The sequence below is a fragment of the Maylandia zebra genome, linkage group LG17 (assembly GCF_041146795.1).
Source record: "Maylandia zebra isolate NMK-2024a linkage group LG17, Mzebra_GT3a, whole genome shotgun sequence".
NCBI classification, from domain to species: domain Eukaryota; kingdom Metazoa; phylum Chordata; class Actinopteri; order Cichliformes; family Cichlidae; genus Maylandia; species Maylandia zebra.
This window is the reverse complement of record NC_135183.1, coordinates 8821821-8845410: the sequence shown is the minus strand read 5'-3', so window position 1 is coordinate 8845410 and position 23590 is coordinate 8821821. Positions and strand designations below refer to the sequence as shown.

The window sequence follows — 23590 nt, the reverse complement described above, 5'->3', positions numbered from 1 at the left end:
TTTACAATGCCACTATTCATTCACACACTGGTGGAGGCAAGCTACGGTTGTAGCCACAGCTGCCCTGGGGCAGACTGACAGTCTGCGCAGTCTACAAATGAGGCAAAATGAACTCTTAAGACTTGAACCACTTCATCCATTTATTAGTCAGCTGTTCAAGGAAAACGAAATACTCAATGTTAAAAATAGTCTTCAAAAGTCATTAAAGTGTTTATGAACAGAGGTGAAAAAGTCAAAATGGCATAGCAGGGACTCAGTGCTTACATACATATATACATCAGTGATGTGCGACTTTGCACCACTTTTCTGTTTCTCAAGGTTTCTCTTAGAAGCCTTTCAACTTGTAACATTATCATAATTTTTAAGACAAACAAACAGACGGGTTAGAGTAGGATGAGATCAGTTAGTATTTAAATACTATCCAAATGTTCAAATCACAATGTCATAATCGCACCATGTTCTTAGGTCTTCATGTGGAAAATCTGCGTCTCATACCTTGCACTATAAACATGGGCTTGGATTGAAAAGCTATTTAAATGACTGTAAGGAAATTCCCTTCACAATTCCACTGAGGAAGTTAAGATAAGTGTGCTGTGCTGAGTGATAAGGGATGTAGAGAAACAAGCGGGGTGGGGGCCGAACTTCTCAAGCTTTGGTCTCGACCTCTAGTGTGAAGCTTTCCATGGGTCCTTTGCTCAGGGCCTTGATGTCATCCAGGAGAACGGTGGGGGTCAAAATGTGGGAAGACCCTGTATAGGATAAAGATAAATAAATTGCATTAAAAAACAAACAAACAAACAAAAGAAAAGTCCTGTCATAATTCCGCTCTGCTCCAGTAGGGGGTGTAAAACAGCAGGAAATAACGTATAATAAGTGTAATCTTAAAACTCAGTGGAACCTTCCCGATAATCGTCACAATCATAGCTCTCCTTAGTTCATGTGCTGCAAGCTAATATTTCCCAGCATTCTGACTTTCTGCGCGCCTGTTTGGTACGAAGCATTGTCCAGCTGTTTCCTTGTACTGAGTCTTACCAATGATGACCTCGCAGGTTTTCATTGCCCTGGTGACCTCGTAGGCGCAGCGCATCTCAGAGAAGCTGATCCCTCCTATAACAAAGATGATGAGACGTGAGCCAGTCCGGCGGTCATCCTGAGTGCTGGCTCTGTGCTTCTGCCGTGCGCTGTGGAGAAGAAGGAGGGGCATCGGAAATATTAACTGACAGAGCCTTAAAGAAGAAAAAGCAGACGCTGCTTCTTACTGTTGAAACTGGAAAATCGACCTCATTCACCTCAATCAACCCTCTAAGAAACAGAAAGTGGATGTGGAGAGATAAATCACACAGACTGACTGTATAAGCATAACTAAGTGACACAACAACACAAAACTGTAGGGTTGTTAAACTGTATATTCTTCAGTTAGAAAGAAACCAAAACAGCAGCCCAGTTCCAGCCTGGTCACTCACAAAAACCCACCTCACAGCCCCGGAGCCATTCCAGGCAGCAGGACACTCGGACTGGTGCGGCCACTCTTTGGTGTCCAGTTTGTTCTCCACGACATCCTGGAAGTAACGCATGTTTTAGAGATCATGTGACATGGGGAGCAAATCTGTTTTGCAAGCCAGTAACAATTTTAAAGTGCAGTAACCTTCACTCGCTGAGGGGTCCTACCTACATTAAATTTATATGCACATGGTCCAGTGGTCATCTTCTAAATGTTACGCAATGTGTATCTCTTTGACCATCATGCACATACTTCAGTTTTCTTTATATTTGGAACACAAGTTTCAGTCACTCTGTAAAACGATTTATTTTGTGGGTGACGTCACAACTTAAAAGCAGAAGTCATGCCATTAACAGAGCTAATTAACAGAAGAACACATGATGAGTAATTTTGGTGCCAAGGGAAGGTGTGATAATAACGTAACTACATCATGCATTAGTAGATGTCAAAACACAGGCTACTGCTTGACAAACAATTTGCTTTCCTCAAACTCAAAGTCTCACTGTTTTTTTGCATCATGCACCTTTATGCTTAGAAATACTTGAGACTAGCAGACGAGCTTTAAGTTATCTGCAGCAGATATTCAGCTCCTACACATCAAATCAATTTGTCTTCTGCTGCAAGAGGAAACATTTTAACCGCATTTGACAGGAAACCAGGTGCTCAGGTGAAGACCACTGATGTTTTTCTTCTTTTTTTTTTCCATGTAATAACAGGAAATGCAAGTGAAGATGAGAAGAAACGAGCTCATGTTACAGATCCTATAACATGGAGTTAGATTCTAATCTAATATAAACTTATTTTCACAGTAACCTGTAAGATGATTACTAAAAGGCTCCTCTCAGTTTTGTTTGCTATTAAGAGCCTCCTCTTCATTGGATACACTCCATCTGATTAACAACATGGATTTACAGAACTGAGACTGAGTGAAGAGAAGAGTTTGGGGGAAAACTGCTAATGGGGGTATTTCCACCTCTCAGTTCCACACCCATTTCAGAGAAACGGCTTCGGCAGCTGAGTTTTAAGAGCAAGTATATATTTTCTTTTCATGATTTGTGGTTGACAGGTCACATGACTTACCAAAGTGAAAACAAAGCACAGTGAAAAGGTACATTTAGAAAAGAAAACCAAAAACTGGCAGCACAGTGAATTTCACACAAACAAAGGACAAAGATTTTCACCCAACATACTTATAAGACAATAAAAACACTAGTTCTGAGGGACTGAGACAGAAACAGAAGGACCATCCTCTGAAGAAAAACAACAAGGCAACAACTAGTGCCTTGTTGTGGTTTACACTTGCTAGGATGCAGAAAACGGTACAGAACAACACAAACTTGTGTGACACAGCTTATCAGATGACCCGAATCTGATAACCTCCTTTTGTTCTGCTTCCATAGTTGTGCTCATGAATGCCCCTTAGATGAGGACTGGGGTAGCACAATGAAACAGATACAGTTACATGTTCAGTTTGGCATCAACTACTCTAATGACCGCTCAAGGCTGGGTACACAACAGAGTCAGCTCACACATGTTCAAATGCCCCAAATCAGCAATGAAATGAACAAATGTTTACAGCCTGAAATAAAAACTGCTTTTGGCAATGGATAAATTCATCCTTTATAACAACTGTGCGCCAGGGTAACTTTTTATTTATAACTCAAACATTTGTACTTGCAGAGGCTCAAAGCTTTGATTGACAGGTGTCGAAAAAGTTCATTCCACCAACTGAACTGAAACCTCTACACCCCGTCTGTGTGTTGGTGTCTGTAGAGCAGTTTTACTTTCACTGTCTAAAGCATAATATGGACTCAAGTGAGCTACAACAAAGCCCGCAAGTTTCTACTTTAGTTTCATTGAATTTAGTTTTAGATAGATTAATAAAATCCATCACTTAGCAATCATTAGCAGCTAGCAGAATCGGTGAATTGCAAAGGTACAGTTTATGGATGCTTACTAATGCAGAGACAATGGGTGCAAAGACAAGCTAGGATACCACATGATGATGTCACTGACCTCCATCACATCTTTTATGGTGGGGATCCATCTGGAAAGGCTGTATCTCTCCTCTTGGGAACGCTCTCGTCGGTTGGGTTTACGAGAGAAGAAACTGGGCTGGAAATAAAAGTACATCAATGAAAACTTTAAAAAATGGATAAATCAAAACACTGAAACGTTTTCCTTTTCTCAACCTACCGTTATGATGATGGGCACGCCCAGCTCTTTCCAGTTCTGGATATACTCCGGTTCTCCCTCGATCTTTACATGCTCAATAAGTTTGTTTAAGTTTTCCTCGGTTGTCCCTGTTTACAAACACCAAACAACCAAAAAGCAAAAAAGACAGATGGACAAATTAGCACCTCTAATTTTTAGTCAAAAAAAGTTGCTGTCAGCGTTAATCTCGTTAAAATGACGTTAACGCCATAACCGCATTAATGCTGCAAATCTCGGTTAGCGAGTTAACGCGGATCGCCCCGTGTGAGGGGCTGCACGGTGCTAATGCGTTAACGAGCTAACCGCGCTACCGCTGTGCAGGCCTTGTGTGGGGAGATCTGCGTTAGCTCGCTAATGGAGATTTGCTGTGTTAATGCAGTTATGGCGTTAACGTCATTTTAATGAGATTAATGCTGACAGCACTACTTTATTCACGAGAAGGCTGATGTACCGTTCAGGCTGAAGATGTAGAGCAGCACAGCTCTGATCTTGTCATGTTTACTGTATGGGTTCAGCAGCACAGGCAGCAGAGTCCTCATGGGATCTTTCACCTTTAACCCATCCACATCGGCGCCTACTGCAAGGTCCTGCACAGAAACATACAGCATATTACACATAGTACACATGACACACTTCCCTAAAGCTTTGATTAGAAGGTCACACTTGGCCGCATACAGTAACGGTACTCTGCAGGTCAGGAAGAGTGTGACTGCCAGATCTTGATAACAGAGCATAAACAGACCTGTTCAGCTTTGCAGAGTTTCTCCACATTGTTTGCGAAATGTTTCATGCAGTCCTCAGCCAGCTGCAGATGAATCGTTTTCTAGAATCCAGGCAGAAAACTGTTAAAAACATCAGGTCAACCCTATGTAATAACAGGCTGCAGAGGCGCCACACCCGACCACAATATAAGGATTGCGTAGCCCTTACAATAATAATAATTGTTGTAAGAGTTGTATCTGTCTTAAAACCAACAACAAGATCCTGGAGAAAATTCTGCTTTAATCTCACATTTCAGATGAACACATAACTTCGAAGTAAGTTCAGTTATCCCTACATAAGTTTTACTGCATACCTCTGTCATCTGTTTACGGAACGCAGGCATCTTCTTCATCATTTGAGCCAAATTGCTAATTGTGATCTGGGGAAACAAAAAACATACATATATATTAATATATATGAACACATTAAATGTTTGCTCAAGATATGCTTTTCAAAATGAAACGATCACACAAGCAGAAACCCCTGCACTGTACCTTCCCATCTGGCTGTTTCTTGCTAGCAGATATCTCCTTCACCATCTTGGGAATTTGCCTGTTGTAGGGAAAACAAAAATGTTAAGATGAGTGTTCTGACAACAAGAAGAAGATATTGCCATACTTCTGGTTTCGCACACTTACGCTGAAACCTCTGCGATGTGCTGGTGCCTCAGCTTCACCCAGAGCATGTCATCCTCATTCAGCAGGGCCTGCTTCTCTAAGCCGTCTCTAGCCTTGTACCTGGACACAAAATGACCCAGAATAGCAGTATCTAGTTTCTCATGAGCACAAGAGTATGAAGCAGTAAGCAGATTGTACACATATATCTCTATATCTATCTCTCTATATAAAATACAGGAAGTAGACTGCATTACTTATAGGTATCGTTTTCTATATCAATGAGATCGTAGGCCATGGCCTGGTAGGTCAGCTCGTGCAGGATGGGGGTCACAGGATCAAAGCCTCTGTCGACTATCAGCAACTGGGCTTGGGTCTTCTCCTGGTGATGTAGGGGGAAAAAAAAGTTATATATTATTAAATTATATATAAAAACGGGGATAATTCACTTCCACGGAGCAAGCTGTCCAAACTTTTGCCTTTTCAAATTTATAGTAAAGGGAACTGTTTAATGTGCTTGAGGCAAAGGAGGGATTATTTTATTCTTTCATGTGATAAACAATACAGTATTTTAAAATTCCCATTTACTCCCAGGGCTACGACCTTGTTTATCCTGAAACCATCCTTTGTTCGGCAGGCCTCTCACCTTTTTCTTGCCACTGTCATCCAGCTGGTAGTGTGTGTCCAGCTTCCGGTCCACCAGCTCTGCAAGGAGTTTGGCATTCTCCATGTTGCCGTCTCTAGTTATGATATAAATGTTGTTTCCGTCAGTCAAGTGAACATTGAGGTCAAGGTTAATCCAGTAGTTATAAAACACAAAACTGTATTTTCTGTAAATAACAGCTGCACTCTGCTCTTTACATATCTTTACACTCTTACTTTCATCAGGCTGAATAGGATCAGCGCTGCTGTGAGCGAGTAACCTCACTTGCTCAACTACCATGTGATTCTTTCTACACATAGCTATTTCTTTGAACAGTGAACGTTATAAGATATATGTCTACTATATTCACTCGGAACAAACACATTCTAAAACCAGTCTGTTCAAAGAAACAAGTGATACCAACGCTTTGTTTTCAAGCCCAGCATTATTCCTGCCATTAATACGGAACCTATTCTGACTTTTTCTCCTAAAAAGTTTCACTCTGCTTGGGGGCTCGGGTGTATTGTTACCTAAGACACTACATGTTGTCTGACTTACTTCTTGTATCGGATCCCTGGGTACTCGTCTAATGTGGCACAGAGCGTAACGAGCTGGCCTGCCAGTGTCTCCAGTGTCTTCGTTTTGTCCTGACTCTTGGGGCTGTAGATGCTTCGGAAAGCCCCGGGATTATCGCAGGTGAAAACCTTCAAAGTATTTAACACCACAGTGTAAACCACAGCCGTCATCATTAAAGTTCCAGAAGATACAAATTGAGCACAAGGATCATTTTTAATTTCTCATTGTTTCCCGAACTCGAGGCTATAATACATTAAGCACCTGCTTGTGTGTTTCTTTGTCTGATCACATCTCCTAGATAATCAGCAGATGAGCAATCAAACCTGGTACACAGATATATCGTAAAGGTTCTCATCTATATCAGAAATTATGACACCATTGTGTTTCCTAACATCTGCCTAGTAACAGGCTAAAGTGACCCATTTTCAGAATATATGCACATATACCACCTTTTACTTCAATGACAACATCTAATTCACATCAACATACGATGAATTACACATGATACGATGGCAGCATGTTGCCTGCCAAACAGGAAGCAAGCGGCTAATAAACAAACAAACCCAGTTTTAAGCCTTTGTGAACCTACAACACCTGGTGAAAGTAACAACTCATATCTGCAAAAGCTGAATTCACCAGTGTTTTCTTTCGCTCACTGCAGCAAGACAATGCCAGTAACGCGTATACAACAGTAGTTTTCTGTTTCTGCAACTATCCCACCTGCAGCCAAAACCCATTGAGAACACACAGTGAATTATAAACGGGAAAGGTTGACAACGAAGCCGCTGAAATGCTATAGCAAGGAAAAATGTGAAGCTACAGGATTTACTCTCTTTAGGACTTCAAGAAACACCCTACACAAGGCAAATTCCCTTCCTTCAACAACAGGCAAGTGCACAGCCTGCGTGCGTGCCTGTCAACTGAGGGGAATTTTGACAAAAAGAGGAAATGGACTATTACAAAATAAACTAAAAAAAAAGAACACTTGGCTAAATTTTAAACACTTACTTGTGCTTCCTGAGGCATGAAAGAGATGTTTATTTCCTTGCAGACCCTTATGTGTTTTCCACAGGCTTGCCTCATTTTGTTGAACAGGTCATCAGGGCAGTCTGCAGATCAAAAAAGCTTTCAGTGCCCACTTTGATCGTAAAAGGTATATCTGCTATTTGGCTGATGAAGCAGATTTAAGCACCAACACAGGAGTTACCTACAGTCAGTGAAATAGACGTACGCAGCTTTGTATTTGGGTTTGGGCTTGAAATCCTTTATAAAGGCATCCACACACTATGAAAAAAAAATAGATTTAAGAACTCACAGAGTTTGGCAGTGATATGTTAAAGAAATGAAAATGAAAAAGCTTTAACAGCAAACCTTAGCAGTAGGTGTCATAAAGTAAATGGACTTCATTTCGAGAACAGGCTCTCTGCTTTTGAACAGGTCCTCCACAACTAGAAACAGAATACTAGTAGTCAAAAGTAGCTAAAGACATACACGCACAAATTATCTTTGATCAAATAGCTTCGTGATGTAAAAATAAATAAAAGGACATCATTCCACCTACTTGTTATCTTCTCTGACATCAGGTCGGACATTTTGCAGCATGACGAGAGGAGCTTGGTGGTGAAAGGATCCAGAATCAATATCTGTGAAGAAGACAACGTGAAAATGCTCCTTTAATTATGCGTTAAACAGTAATATACTCCCATGCTATGCAGCACCACATATCGAGACAAAGCGTATGAGTGAGAATCAATCATATCAAAGCTGAATCTGTAACTCGGAGCTTGTCCATTTATCCAAGTACAATCCTGGGACTCTGTACTGAGCACATGGTGGGTTTCTTACCTTCCATACTTCAGAGTTTCTGCAGTCTGTAATAATTGTGTCCTGTATTCCTGTAAGGAGCACATAACATGACAACATGTAAACACAACAATAATCTGAAAACAAATTATCGTTCATGATGTCACTGTTTAAGCTACCTCTTAGTTCAAGTGTGCAAAACAGAAAGTGATGTAATCAGAACTGCAAATATCCATTATCTCGCTACTTATGCATAAAATTAAAACATATTAGAACGTTTATAGCCTAATGTATAAAAGTTATGCAGTTGTGTTTCGTAATATTTCAGAGTCTTGGTACAATTGATTTTTCATATGTGTTTGGGTCATACCACGTGAGCGTGAAAGGGTGTGGTACTAGTAGTTTTCTAGATAATGGAATTTTAAAACAGCTCCTCAAAAAAAAAAGTGCCAGAAAAACTCAGATCCCGTCACTTTTTTTTTTTTTTTTGTGAGATAACAGTGAGGTCCTGGAGTTTTACATATTTTATCTTAAGTAGTAAACTTAAACTTAGTTGGGGGGGTTTCGGCAGTTTAAAAAAAATTGATTAATTAAGAAGGAATGACCTTTGAACCAACTAAAGTATTTACGTACTGCCAAGGTTATGTCAGCTTTCATGAGTGGAGTATTAAGAACAAAGGCTATTTCTGTCTAACTCTGTTACTTGATTATTAGCCTGCTATTGTGCAAACCTGAGTGATAGCACTCTCATTAATTTAGGGACAACTGTTCAGCGACCTTATGGTCATTTTGTAGCCTGTAGTGCGTAAACTTGAATCATCCATACATCTATCCCAGCTGTCACAGGGCGAAAGGTGGGGTACAGGTCACCAGTCTGACAGAGTTCTAACACATGTCAGCAGCAACAAAACTTCATTACCGCTGTTCTACTGGGCTGCATTAGTCTTAGCTGCTTGTTTGACCCTCATTTTAACGGCAACACAAACCAGCCTTCTTGGTGACATAACCTAACCACAGCCAACAAGAGGAAGGCAAGACATCAGGATAAGGATACAAATAATACGCCAGACTTGTAGCAATCCCGCTGCATAAACGAGGTGCGGTTGCAGACGTACAGTGACCTCACCCATGGCTACTGCTACAAACAAGTAGCCTAAAAAAGTCGTTATGTTCTGACCGGGCCAAGTGTTAGGTCAAGTTGCGTCTGCGGCTTTTTCCTCTATCGGTTCTACTGCGTTTCGTAAATTTGTAATTTTCCGCTCAAAGGGAACAGCTGAATGAAAATGTTCGCTGTTATTCCAAAAGCTAAAGATGCGCAGGAAGAGGTTAGCTAAAACAGCTCACAGTTCACGTGCTAAACAAACGCCGTTGTGCTATTTTTCAAGAGCAGGAAATACTCTCCTGTTGGAGTAAACTTACTTTTCCAAACTATTCTTTTCAGCCCGTGATCTGAGCCCGTTGCCATCTTGTTTTTTTCCCCCACTGCGCCGCTTCCCTTCCAGAAATTCACGAAGACAAACTCTGACGTCATTCGCGTCACCAAGTGTGCGACAGTGAGCTGTAGTTTTTTAGTGATGAAGCGCACAAGACATCTATCTATCTATCTATCTATCTATCTATCTATCTATCTATCTATCTATCTATCTATCTATCTATCTATCTATCTATCTATCTATCTATCTATCTATCTATCTATGTTACTGTCAAAGAGGTGGCTCTGAGGCCTCCAGACAGTAATTATGTCCATGTCACATTTAGTGGATATATCCTTGAGTGCAGAACATGATGCTTTCAAAGGTAGGTTTTTTCCATGGCATTCAACCTACCCCCATCTCCCTGCTTCATTATAAAAAGACATTTAACCCCCCCAGTGGGAGGGGCTTGCTGCAGGTATTTCAGCTGATAGATGTTTAAGAAAAGATCAAACCACTAGAGAGAAGTGTTTTTAAGAATCAAAGAGAAGCTATCAAGAGAAGGAGAGAAGACACAAACCAGAAAAACTGGTGCTATGAAGTGGCTGGAGATTTTTGTATTACTGGGCATGTGCTCACAGGTATTGTAATAAATAGTGAGGAGATAACTGTTATAGGAAATTGATCAGAACACTTAATACATATATTTTATCTTAATTTGCAGGCTGCAGCCCAATCAGGTACTGTATGTTGTCTTTTACTATATTCAACTGTTGGCGGTTTATCACAGAACAAGAAAAAAAACTTGACTTGTCTGAAAGAATCTTTTTCTCAGGGTGCCAGATGTGTCTTATAATGATTTTTGCTCTACCTTCATTAGATTTTAAAGTGTCTGTGTTCTCTGCAACATCAAAGACTGTGACTCTCAGATGGACCAGGTACTCTGGAGCCACTTCATACCAGATCACTGTAAAATCACAGAGCGAACTTGTCGCTTTTGCATCATTTGGTCCAAACACAGTGATGGGCTCTGTTACCTCGCTGCCTCCAAACGTCATGTATAACTTCGTAGTTGAAGCAATGAGTGGTTCCCAAAAACTCAGCACTGCATCAGTTGAATCATCAACAGGTGAGACTTCATGCACTTCAGTCCATGCTCATGCTGTTTAAGATATGAAGTATACAGTCTTGTGTTGTCCTTCACTATTTATTTCTAAAACAAAACGTTTTTAAATTAATTTTATTGAACATGACTTTGTCCTAATAAGTTGTTCATTTCTAGAGGGTCCAGGCTGTGTAGCTGTTGCATAGAAATGCAACCAGTACCTTTTTAAAGTTTGGAGAACACGCTACAGCAGCTGATGAACCCAATGTATACCACAATGAAATCCTACAGTATTTGTAGCAAGCTTCATTTCTGTTGCATCGCATAAGAGTGTTAAGATTGTAGCTTATAATTTGAATGGAAAAAATAGAACTGATTCATTATGAAAAGGATGTCATTTAGGAAGTAAACTTTCCAGTGTTTCTTAAGTTTTTCAAACTTCCTGCTCGACTGGTAATACCTATTATTAGACTTTTATTACACAGTGTCTTTAAGTGTCCGTTCTCCATAGAGTTCAATGTTGTTAATTTTGAACTTACAGTTTCCCAATTAATGTTATTTGAGTAGTAAATTTCAAAGAATAGCCTGTGAAGCTCAATGGGTTAGAACAGGGGTGGGCAATCTCAGTCCACGAGGGCCGGTGTCCCTGCAGGTTTTAGATCTCACCTTGGGTCAACACACCCGAATCACATGATTAGTTCGTTACCAGGCCTCTGGAGAACTTCAGCACATGTTGAGGAGCTAATTTAGCCATTTAAATCAGCTGTGTTGGTTCGAGGACACATCTAAAACCTGCAGGCACACCGGCCCTCGTGGACTGAGATTGCCCACCTCTGTGTTAGAATGTTTGTAAAGCTGCCATGTTTAGGCACACTGATCACTGATCTAAATAAAATTATGTACGGCAAAAAGCTATGCCGGAACCATAAAAATAAGTAATTTTGCAATGCAAATATAGCTATCTAGATCTGTTGGCAGTTTTACTGCTAGTATTACTGCCATTTTTCAGGCTAGCATCACTAGTATCACTTGAGACATCACTAGTAATAAACATGTGATTTATAGTTATGTTCAGTAAATGTACCAGGGGAGATTCACAGACGATAAAGTATGGGGTAGTTTTGGTTGCTTTTTTAATTAAAAAACCACTTTGGCACTGATCACCACCTGCACTCATGTATATATCTTTCTACGTAGCACTTTTAATTCTTATTCTTATTTTTATTTTTTTCATGTCTATTTAAGCGTAATTTATGACAGTATGTTTACACTGAAGCACCACAGCAATTTCCTAATGTTGTAAACCTGCTCAATATTTGGCAATAAAACCCTTTCTGATTCTGATTCTTAATTAAACCACTTAAATCTAAAGTTCAGCACGCAGACACATACAGTAAAAATTAACTTAAGAGTGGACTTGATACCATCCCTGTTGTGAATTGTTTGTGCCTCTTTCAGCCCCTGATATGATGGAGCCCATTCTGACAGTGAAGTCACTGGATAGCACAACCTTGACAGTGGAGTTTAACTTGAGAAACGGGGTGTCTCATTACATCATACGTGTGGAGAACAGCAATGGCTTCTTCAGAGAGGTTGCAGCATCCTCCTCTCCAGCTGAGATTGAGTCCCTTGTGCCGTACACTGAGTACTCGCTCAGCATCATGGCTGTGAACACCGCAGGCCGCAGCCAGCCCTCAATTCCTGTAACTGGAAAGACAGGTGGGATTTTCAAATTACTCGTGTGAAATGGGTCTCACACCCCATGCCCTGCAGAGGTCACTTGATCTGTTTTATTGTCTAAACAGCACAACCACTATATTCAATTGTACAAGTGAAAGGTACAGTATACACACTCATCTTCAACCCTACGGGCCTCTCTGGCATCGGTGGTAACCATACCTGACCCCTCTATGTCAAACATAAAGAGCTGAACTCTTCCTGAGTAAAGGGTTACCAGCTCTAATCTCATCTTTACGGGGGGCAACATTCGATTCTCACGAACATGAAACATGAACTTGCAGCTGTAGCCTCTCAGCGGTGCAATGAGTTTACTGATCTTGCACCAGTCAACAGGTCTTGTTTAAAAATTTCTTAAGATTGCACCTGTTCAACTAATCCAGTCACTTTGTGACAATCATTTTTTAATAATTCAGAGAAATGTCCTCTAAACTTTTTCATTTATGCAAACTTGATTAACTTGAAACAGAAATGAAGACAAAGTTATGTGACTATTACCAAAGTAATACAGAGTTTATCTATTAATAATACTGATTACTTGCTTAATATATTAGTATTAGTACAGTTTTCATCGATAACATACAATTACTTGAACCTTTCACGCTTTAATACTAAGCAACTTTCAAACTGATTCTTGAACGTGAACACAATCAAACTCTGAAGCTCTGCTTCACCTAAAATGATCAAAGAAAATAACATAAGCGCACAGTCTGAATATGTAACAACTGGCAAGAGCTCTAAATGTTGCACCCACTATTAAGTTGACGTTACACTGACTTCCTTCACATAGTCTTGGATTAAACTTTTGGACTTTCAGTAATGTGCTACAGTATTCATCCCCCACACCAGTTACTACATATAAAACAGTCTAATCTTGTCTTTCACAGTTTTGGCTCCTCCTCAGCTTGCGTCCTCCTCTACGAGCAACAGCAGCATCGTTCTATCCTGGGATCCAGTTGCTCATGCCGTCCAATACACCGTGTCCATATGCAAGCTTGATTCAAACATAAGCATGGGCGTGTACAACACCTCCAACACCAGTTTGACCTTCTCCGGCTTGGATGCTGGCTCACTCTACGTCATAACTTGTTTTGCTTGGGATCTTGAAGGTCGAAAGGGAGACAGCTCGAACATTAAACAGGCTACACGTAAGCAGGCACTGAGACAGTTGTCTGTTTGTGACTGTACACTTTGTGTTTACTCTAGCATACAGAGTGTTATTCAGTAAGAGCCCTGGACAGCATGAAGAATGCTTAACCATGATCTAGGGTCAATGCTGCAAAGCAGTAAAGCCACCAAAACACACACAGTATTATAATTCTGAGGAGTCTTACTGTGGCAAATTATCCATAAGGGTTAATGAACATGCTGCTTAAAATATAGGAGCACAACAAGTATGAAATACTTGCTTTCTAAACTTAGAACCTTGAAAACTTCCTGTTTTAGTAGACATTTGAAAAATATAATGAAGTAAAAAAGCAAAATTTTCCACTTAATTACAACAAATAAAAGCATGCATTCAAAAATAACCAAATGCAGTTATATCACACTGGTTCCCGTGTCTACTCCAGTTTAGTCCTTCGCTGGTTTTGTTTTTATTTTTTGTCATCTAACAGGACCTCGGACCCCAGCGTCTGTCAATGTGTCTGTGGTGATGAATGGCAGTGTGGCTGGACTGTTGGTGTCTTGGGAGCCAGACCAGGAGGTCTATGGACCCATTGAGTACAATGTGATGAGTGACCTAAACTTAATGTGTAAGACCACATCCAGCTCCTGCACCCTCTCAGTAGTGGGGTGTGGAGAGGTACACACCATCCAAGTCACTGCCTCAAATGAGGCTGGGCCCAGCTATCCATCTAGCCCTGCAGTCTTCATCACCTGTGAGTAGAAGAGATATGAATGTGTCATCCACATAATGTTTTTTAAAAATACTGGAATTACCTTCCGGGTATGAAGCCGAATGCAGAAACTTGTATTGTTTCTAATGCATTGATTTAAATTAAGATTTATATTCCATATGACATGAAAAACACCCAAATTTAATTCCACATTACAAAAGTTGAATGTATCCTGTAAAATTAATGACCACTAAGGGTAACTATGGACCAATGGTAGCAATACTGAACTCTGACCCTTTAAAACCACAACATTTTAAAACTCATAAGCAGATAAAACAATTTCAACATTTTTTTTATATCACACTGTTTATATATCTTAAAGAAAACAATTTATTCATTAAAAATCTTCAAACTTTTAATAACTACAATGCAAAACATGCTATAAAATATGACACACAAGTTTTTTGTGTTCTACACCGAACCCCTACCTGACTCTATGAGTGTGTGACTGTGACTAAATTCCCTGCCGTCTTGTGCTGCAGTCCCCTGCCCACCTGAGTCTTTGGCACTAGTGGAGTCTTCAGAAGGCAACTGCACTCTAACGTGGAAAACCGTGGCTCATGCTGACAGCTACATGGCCCTTATCGAGACAGCTGGCAGCAGTGTGGAAACCTGCAACACCACCAGCAACAACTGTACCTTTCACTGCCCGTGTGGGCAAACATACCTCCTGTCTGTGCTGGCCTTCAACCACGCTGGCAGCAGTCCTCAAGGACAAGTTCTCAACTACACCACTTGTAAGTAGCAGCAGAAAATTATACTTTTTAGTCACGATGAGATGCATTTTCTTCACTCTCTGATCATTCATAAACTTCTTTTAGTGGTGTGTTGCCCAGAGGATGTGTCAGTGTCAGCGGTGAGCACTGACACTCTGGACATCAGATGGATGCCCTCACGGGGGGCAGTGCTGTACGAGACCCGGGCTGCACACAGTTCAGAGGTCATCCTCTGTAATGACACCGCACCGGTGTGCGTCCTCTCTGGCCTCAGCTGTGACACTGCCTACAGTGTGGTGGTGATTCCCTGCAATGATGTGAGCGGTTGCAACCTTGCTTGTAAAGCTCACACCAAAGACACAGGTAGAAAACTTGTGTATATAAATAAGGGTATAAAAACATATCCAAGGAGAAAAAGTCCACAATATCTAAAAAAAAGATGTCTCCTCATAATTTTGAGGGGTCCTTAAACAACGTGGACACCATTAACTCAGCCTTCTCTCCATTCTCGAAGCTCCCTGCATGCCAAACAATGTGATGCTCAATCCAAAGAACTCCTCCTGCGTCACAGTCAGCTGGACAGCAAATAACAGGGCTGCTAATTACACTGTAAGCGCAAATGGAGATGATGACAAACACATCTGTAGCACCAATAAAAGCAGCTGTGACATCACTGACCTTTCCTGTGGCTCCACCTATGAAGTAAGCGTCGAAGCAACCAGCACAGCTGGTCCGAGTTTACCCAGCTACTCTGAGTTTCTAGAAACAGGTGAGCAGTCGAATGCTGTCGCTCACGAACGGTCAGTGCTGCTTCCTGACCTTTCTTGCTTAACTTTACAACTTTGCATAACTTCATATGTGACTTTATTCCAGGTAATTATACGGGACCTAAAAGAGTTTATGTTCAATTAAACACTTTGCCCATCTTTACATCAATTTTTCTAGTTTACAAGAATTATATTTAGACACTTTTGCCTAGCTGCAATATAAAAATATACTGAACTGTACATTAATTGATATGTTATAACTATTTCCCACACCTCATCTTCTATCGCAGAACCGTGTTGCCCAGTGAATCTGACGGTGGATCAGGTGACCCAGGCAATCACCAACGTGTCGTGGTCTCACGCCAAAGGGGCACGCTTGTTCATCGCCACTCTGACATCATCACGCGGTCATGCCCGCTGCCATACCCAGGACTCCCACTGCCTCATGGGATGCATCACCTGCAGCACCAACTACACTGTCACCATGGAGGCAATCAGCCATAACGGACGCAGGTCCAACTGCACCTATCAGGGTTTCTCATCAAGTGAGTGATGTCTTCTAATAAACCGTGACAATAAGTAACAAAGAGTGGTCAGTGAAAGATAAAAGAAAACATAAAACAGAAGAGGTGTGGACAAATTTAAAGGCTAAAATGATCTGTCAGAGAGCTCTGACAAGTTTATTAAAACATGCACACATCTATTGTGGTTTTACTTTGGTTACTCGTTTGAAATATGTACATAGTTTCAAATAATCATGGCAATTTACGTGCATATCATGCAATGACCCAAAGGATAAGGCATCAGACTCCTCTAATGGCTTTGGTCACAACCCCCAGCCACCTGCTGATCAAACCTTCTGTTTACCAAGGACAGCCAATCCAAAGACGGCTGGCTTAAAAAGAGGGTTGCCATCAAAGGAGAAAAGTTAAAACAACTCTTTTAGAGAGAGGATGAACTGAGGATCATGTGAATCATGCAAAATTACTAAAACAGAGTATAAGACTAAAAATATGGAGGTGCAAAGGAGCGTAGTAAGTCACGTAAAAAAACTAATTTATGACTTAAAGGCCTTTATTTTATGTATTGAAGTAAAAACTTACGAGGAATTGTGGAAATTTTTTAAAAGTATCAAGATAAGTGTATACAAACAGAAGAGATGCCTACCGATAAAAGAGCAAAACCAAAGCTGTTACAGTCATAGTAATCTGTTTTTCTTCAGCCTTTAATTGCAAAGTAGTATTCTAGTCAGAAGACATGCATCACTTCATTAACATGTCTTTGTCGCAGGTCCCTGCTGTCAGTCTGGTGTCAAATTATACAGCACGTCCAGTAACTCTCTGCGGGTTTACTGGCGCAGCACTGGGAGCAACCACAGCTCCATCGCAGAGATGGTGGGGAGCAACAGCAACTACAACTGCACCGCAGCTCCTGGAGACAACAGCTGTGACTTCGGCAGCGTCCAGTGCGGGGACGTCTATCATGTAGTGGTCGCTCCACTCACACAAGAGGGCAGCAAAGTCCAATTCTGCCCGGAGAGACTGTACTCGGGTAATTCAAAGCGAAATTGTATAAAATTAGACTTTGTGTGTATTTTATTTTCCATTGATTATATTATTATAGCGATCGCTTTCACACATTTTTCTCATTACTTCCATGTTTCGTCAGGGTAAAGTTTTATATAAACATGAATCAGTAACTGTGATTAGAAAAAAAAGTACCTCAGATTTAGACTTTTCTGTTTCTGCTCTTTTAGTCACCTGTTTAGGAGACAACATTGGCACAGGTAAGTTTGCCATCTTTCTAGATTTTTTTGAATTTGGATTCAAAAAATGTTATTTTGGATTGCATTAGATTGTAAAAAAAAAAAAAAAATGCATGCATTTTTTTTCTAAATATGCTTCAATCTCTTCTCCATCAGTTATTTACAGAGGGAAGAGAAGCGTGGACTAGCATGTTTAGCAACAAATGGTAAGCAGCTGGCTAAAGAGAGCGCATATAAGCTATAGCAGTGGTGTCAAAAATATAGCCCGAGGGCTCGAATCAGTAAAGACTTCAATCTGGTGCACTGGACAGCTTTGGAAAATTTGAAGGAGGAATTTTTAGCTTTTCCTGGTGATAAAGATCCCTGATACCCACAGACATTTATACTACACTAAAGTCTAACTGTTATAGATCAACATATGGGTAAAAATAAAAAATAAAAAAGGACATTTTCTCTGAATTAAGTTTGATGTTTTGATGTTATGTTTGAGTTCCCAGAACCTTTTCTGTAATTTTACACATGTATCATGCAGAAAAAAAACTACACAAAAGGTATGAAATATAAAAAGATGAAAATTATTAAGATAAGATTCAAAAGTCTTCCATCTGAAACTTTGTCAGCACCACTCCTTTTTAAAAAAAAAACGTACCATAAATGCCACATACAAGTATCAGAGTTCACTTTCTGTTTTTATGGTGCTAAACTGTGGAACGGTCTATGTCTTGAATCTATGATAACATTTTTAATGACAGTTAAAATAATTGACCATCTTTTGTCTCTACCGTCTTGTGTATATTAATGTCTATCTTCTGGCTACAAAAAACACAGCGACACTTGACATTGTTGTCATCAGATTTGAGCACATTAAACCAATGAGCACAAATATTGCAGGTCAGTATTCAGTTTTCATGGGTTTTGATCTTTTTCCTCGACAGAAAACATGTTCATCCTCCTCTTCCTCATCCATCACCCCCATCCTCACCGGAATGATCCCAGCCTCATAAATATATAGAGAAACAACCACAAATGTTTAGCCATGAAACATGTTGGTATAATGTTTGATGATTTTTATGTGGCATAGGAAAGCAAACCCACAGTCTGCTCCAACATTTAAGATTCAAATCTGTGATCTGTGAAAATCACACATTAAAGTTAAAGTAACTAAAGTTATGTTAAATTGGGGAAATTCTAAATTAATTTTAACCACAAATTACTGGATTTAATAGGAAAAAGATTTTTTTTTTTAAACTGTTAAAAATTGCAATTGATAGTTGATAGTAAAACATTTACCATGCTTGAATAGCTAATTCAAACTACATATGATGGATTTTTCTTCTTCAGTTCAAGAAATTTGTCATAGAGATGACTGAAGCACAATAAATGTGTAGCTCATTGTCCTCCTGACAATCAAGGAACACGAACTGATATATTCATCTTTAAATACACGATTTTTTTCCCTTTTAAAACAACAGTTCTCTGTTTTATATTGTTAGAATGTAATGAACTGCTTTCAGTACGTGTCATTGTCTCAAAGTGATGGAAATTCCTGGTAATAAAGAACTCCCAGCATCATCATCATATAGTGTTTTGTTTTGGATGTAGATATGTGATCTGTAAATCAGGATGCTGATAATGCTTTGTTAGTTAGATCTGTTTAACAGTCACATGGCAGCAGTTACTATATTCAGCATGTCCTGCTGACATTCAAACCAAGCATGAGAATGGGCAAGAAAGCTTGTTTAAGTGAATTTCAATACATTAAACTGATGATGTAGAAGTCTCAAACACTCATAACCTCATGTATCAACGATGCATTTGGCTTTAAAGGGTTAATTCTGTTAGAAGTTGTTTTGTTGTTTCTGAAACTTTCCCTTCTTCAAGATCAACTGTATTTTCTTCAAACTGATTACACATCAGTGAACACTTGGCTCTCTGATGAGAATGTTATATTTGGTAAGGCAAACAGCATCATCTTCATCTTTGTGTTACATTTGAAATTTAATCAAATCTGATCACGTTGGGTGACATGTTTGAAGTCTGGACTTACATGCAGGTAATATGTTAGACTGGACTAAAATGTTACAAGTTATAGATATATTTATCAATACATTTATAAAGTTCTGACACTGTAAGTGAACCAGAAAATCGGATAACCAAGTTGCAGAGAAAGCAATTTATGAAGAGGTCCCAGAGCTCTGTGCCACTGCCTCCAGCTCTCCCATAAACAGAGGTCTCTAAAATCAGAAATTTGGCCTGTAACATCTTTTGGTTTTCACACTCCCCTATCTCCAGAGAGTCAAACATAAATGGACAATCATACATAACATACAGTAGCTGTAAATATAGGGATTGTTTTTTAACTTCAGAGTATAAAAGACATTAATCAGAATGTCCTTGTGATGTAGGAGTTTGTGGTCTTTCCTTTTTTGCAACCAGCCTCAACTAGACAACTAGAGTTTGTGTCACTCCCACATTGGCTTCATTTTTCAGCTCTGCCAGTTGCCACCTGTTTCAAATGTCAAACCTTGAGGTTTTTTATTAGGTCAAGCTCAGTAATACCGGGAAAGATACACTGGCTTTATATAATGCATTGAAAAAAGTTTTCAAAGTCTCAAATTACACAAATAGTTCCCAAACACCAGACATTATTCCTGCTGAAAAACTGCTGCCACGTTTTACATTGAAAACAGAGAAAACTTCCCTCCATCCCTCTTTTTGTTGATTCAGGGCATCTCTGGTTGCCTGGGGCTGCTGGAGGGGCAGCCTGCCCCCATTTAGGGAATACTGATTGGTTCTCAGGTTGAGTGAACCAAAGCTTAAAAGAATCCAGCAAACGTTTTGTATTTGACTCCCTTATATAGTAAACTAATTTTAATCCCGCTCTCATTGTTAAAGATGGGGTTGTTGGGAGCCATAGGCTTTTCTTTAGCTTTGATAACTCTAACTCAGGTAAATACAACTTTTAAACTTGTTGAAATTTATCAAATGATCAATATTTATCAATAACCAAAGAAAAATAATGTTCTATTGTTTTTATTTGCAGACACATGAAGGTGCAGAAGGTAAGAAAATGAAAAAAATGTCATTTAAATAATCTATCCATTTTTTAAATACAAAGGCATGATTGTGAAAAAAAAAGCACTACAGATGGATTCAAATAATAACAAACTTTTTTTTGTGTATAGCTGCATTATTTGCTCCTGTACAACCTTTAATAACAAAGCTTACTGCATGTGCTTCCATTTATTCCAGGGTGCAAAATCTTGTCAGCAAGTGCCTCAAATGCATCATCAATTCTAGTAAAATGGGAAAAGCACGCTGGAGCGACCAGTTATATTTTGGAGCTTCGAGAGAAAAACTCTCCGCAGTCTGCACCGATTACAGCGCCCATATTCGGACACCAGACTGAAAGGAACGTCTATGGTCTAAAACCAGGAACTGAGTATAATGTGACTGTCAAAGCTTTTGTCTTCTTCAGTGTGGCGTGTGTGAATTCAACCCTGGCTTCCACAGGTAAGTTCAACATTTTTATCAGGGGTCAGTGCCCACATGCATAAATTCACGTAAAACTGCAGTATTTATAAACACATCAAATACATCCACAATGAGCTGATAAATAACTTCAGTGACCAAAAAGCTATTCATAAAAGAATACCTCATAAAAGAAAAGCCAGTTGTCCCTTTATGCTAGAACGGTGCTATTATGCACAGACTTAATACAGATCAACACTACTTAGCACCCTTAAGGGAAATTATTAAAATCACACTTTAATAGCATTATGGTATTATTTTCTAAATCACTTCACTCTTCTCCTCCGCAGTGATTTAAAGAAAAGAAAAGCACATGGTAAGTGAATGTATTATATCTGACATGTAGCTTTGTGCTTGAATAAACAGAAAAAAAAAAACCCATTTGGTGAAGATAGAGACTCTGTAATTCCTTTGTGCTTTTTTAAATGTAAGTTTTAAAAATATGGCAAATGATTTTAGCTAGTATCTGCAAATTTCTGCTATGTTTTGTTTTGTCATTTTTCTTTGCACAACGATGAAACACAGTTTGTAATTCTGTGTTGGCCACACTGACATGTGTACCTATATGTGCACATGAGTGACTTACAATAAAGAAACAAAAAAAAATAAAAATACCGCAAACTGAATACAATGTTGATGTGTCTTGATGTTTTGCTTCCACAGAAGATATTACACAACATATTCATCATACGCTAATACACCACAGGAAGAAAGTCGTGCTCCTAAAGGAACAAATGTCAACCAGGAATCAGTCATGGAGCAAGAAAATGAGAAATGGTTTTGTTAAATGATTTTCATGTGTTGAATGAAAAAACAAGTGTAACAGCAGTTCTTTCTGTGTGTTCTGCTCAAAATATATCAGAAAGGGCATGTGGTGGAAAAATCTGCGTAACCACACAGGTGTAGCTACCTGCTGTAGCAGCTGCTTGTGAACATGGGAGAGACCTCTTCTCTTTTTTAAAGTTTAAACCCAGGCAGGAGGCATGTTGGTGATGAAGTGCTAATGAAGACACCGCTCTGTGAATCTTTTCCTGATCTGCCTGTTTGCTTTAAATTCTCTTTGTGCTATTTATGATTATGAGAATTAAATTTTAATTTTGTGCAGCATGTGTGTAAAAATGAGCCTACTGCAGATAGGTGGTTTCCAGCATCAATTTGCATTTGAGAGTAAATAATTAGTTCTTGTGTAATTCTATGGTAATAATTATGCAAGAAATATCTTCTCAGTGACAACATGTTGTATTCTATTTATTCCATGTCAATAGTGAATCTAGTTCTAATAAAACTGAATTAAAGTTCTTTAACAAAACTGATATTCATGCTGTTGGTTATCAATGCAAAACACCTTTACTCAGTACCATATTCACTCAAACTGGAAGCCAAAATGATTACCTCTCATTTGTTAATACACATCATTCCTTCTTTCTACCAAATACCAATGATTGGAAAATTACTCATTATTAGAACATCTCTTATTTCTGTTAAAGATTTTTGTTTCCAGCAGAGATGCAATTACCTGAAATGTAAAGCTGAACGTCATCAGTATGCAGACTGACTTTAACAATGAGGGAAGCTATATTTGATGTTAAACCCACAATTACAGTGAGTTAGAAGAAATTCATTGCTGCAGTTCAATATTATGGTGTTCACATATTTTTAATCACCAGTATCGCAGAAGAACACACAGAGAAGAGAGCTCAGATTAATTAAACACCCTACAACGTGCCTTTACATGAGACAGCCCATATGGAAAAGAAATAGTAAAAACTTATATGATTTACTCATGAAAGTGGCCACTTTCTCATTACTTTCATATTTTTTTTTAGTAAGTATCCAAAACATACAAGTTTCATTATATAATTATTCAAGGGATCTTATATCTGTTTTCACCCTTTATGCTTTTCATACAAGTTTCACACAAGACAGATACAAACTTTATAAGATTTATATATATCTTTTCCATATGGGAGCTGCACCTCTGCAGCTTTGCACGGCGCTCCTCCCAGAAACATTGGTTGCCATGGACTTTTTCATAGTGCAAGTTTCACTTGGCTGAAGTCTTTGAAATCACAAATGGCTCTGGTATTATGTTCAGCGTACTGTGAACAGTGCTGGTTATCAGTAAGGAAACTGTAACTCTCTGTAGGGAATAGTTGGCATTGAATAGTAAAACATGAGCCATGACTCTGGCAAAAGGCATTTTGTCGAGACATCTAGATCTTCGCAGCTTGTGTAACAAACACCAAATTGAGATGTATAATTTCCTTGCAAGAAGCACGCACATAATAAAAAAACCCACCACATTAACATTCATTTCTCAAAGCACTCAAAACATGAAGGGAAATTTTTTTCTGTGTGTCCTCAAACCTGTTGAGGCTTTCTCAACCTAGGCTAACTTCATGCCGTGATGATGACCGTGAAACCATATTTTGTCACAGTATAACATTTCATCAGATTATGTCTCATGAGGTTAAAGAGACATTTAGTAGTCAGGGGAACCCTGAGTTCCAGTGCAGGGCTGCAAACAGGAAATTACTCAGGAATCA

At 39.3% G+C, this 23590-nt stretch overlaps 3 protein-coding genes across 4 annotated transcripts; 2 read left to right on the top strand and 1 right to left on the bottom strand.

Annotated features, from left to right (window-relative positions):
- Positions 1–115: 115 nt before the first annotated feature.
- stxbp3 (syntaxin binding protein 3) lies at positions 116–9660 on the bottom strand. Its single transcript, XM_004562089.5, has 19 exons — positions 9533–9660; positions 8156–8205; positions 7872–7953; positions 7682–7758; positions 7522–7594; positions 7319–7419; positions 6293–6438; positions 5738–5831; positions 5349–5473; positions 5116–5214; positions 4972–5029; positions 4791–4856; positions 4458–4538; positions 4167–4302; positions 3698–3804; positions 3518–3616; positions 1474–1559; positions 1033–1181; positions 116–749 (listed from the first exon to the last, which is right to left on the bottom strand). The coding sequence occupies exons 1-19, from the start codon at positions 9642–9644 to the stop codon at positions 646–648; spliced, it is 1845 nt and encodes a 614-aa protein (XP_004562146.2). The 5' UTR covers positions 9645–9660; the 3' UTR covers positions 116–645.
- A 592-nt stretch (positions 9661–10252) lies between these two features.
- LOC101464350 (fibronectin type III domain-containing protein 7-like) lies at positions 10253–19091 on the top strand. Its single transcript, XM_004562090.4, has 13 exons — positions 10253–10265; positions 10406–10654; positions 12089–12349; positions 13255–13515; positions 13984–14247; positions 14748–15002; positions 15087–15344; positions 15496–15750; positions 16039–16293; positions 17039–17299; positions 17505–17534; positions 17670–17719; positions 18449–19091. The coding sequence occupies exons 2-12, from the start codon at positions 10549–10551 to the stop codon at positions 17699–17701; spliced, it is 2238 nt and encodes a 745-aa protein (XP_004562147.3). The 5' UTR covers positions 10253–10265; positions 10406–10548; the 3' UTR covers positions 17702–17719; positions 18449–19091.
- Positions 19092–20389: 1298 nt separating this feature from the next.
- Positions 20390–22267, top strand: LOC143413351 (uncharacterized). 2 transcript variants are annotated; one of them, XM_076876209.1, is made up of 5 exons: positions 20390–20462; positions 20557–20575; positions 20766–21026; positions 21335–21360; positions 21711–22267. In XM_076876209.1, exons 1-4 carry the CDS (start codon positions 20409–20411, stop codon positions 21340–21342), a joined length of 342 nt encoding a protein of 113 aa, XP_076732324.1. In that variant the 5' UTR covers positions 20390–20408; the 3' UTR covers positions 21343–21360; positions 21711–22267. The 2 variants fall into 2 exon arrangements, with proteins under 2 accessions (XP_076732324.1, XP_076732322.1); XM_076876207.1 differs by having other exon boundaries at positions 21708–22267.
- The last annotated feature ends 1323 nt before the right edge of the window (positions 22268–23590 follow it).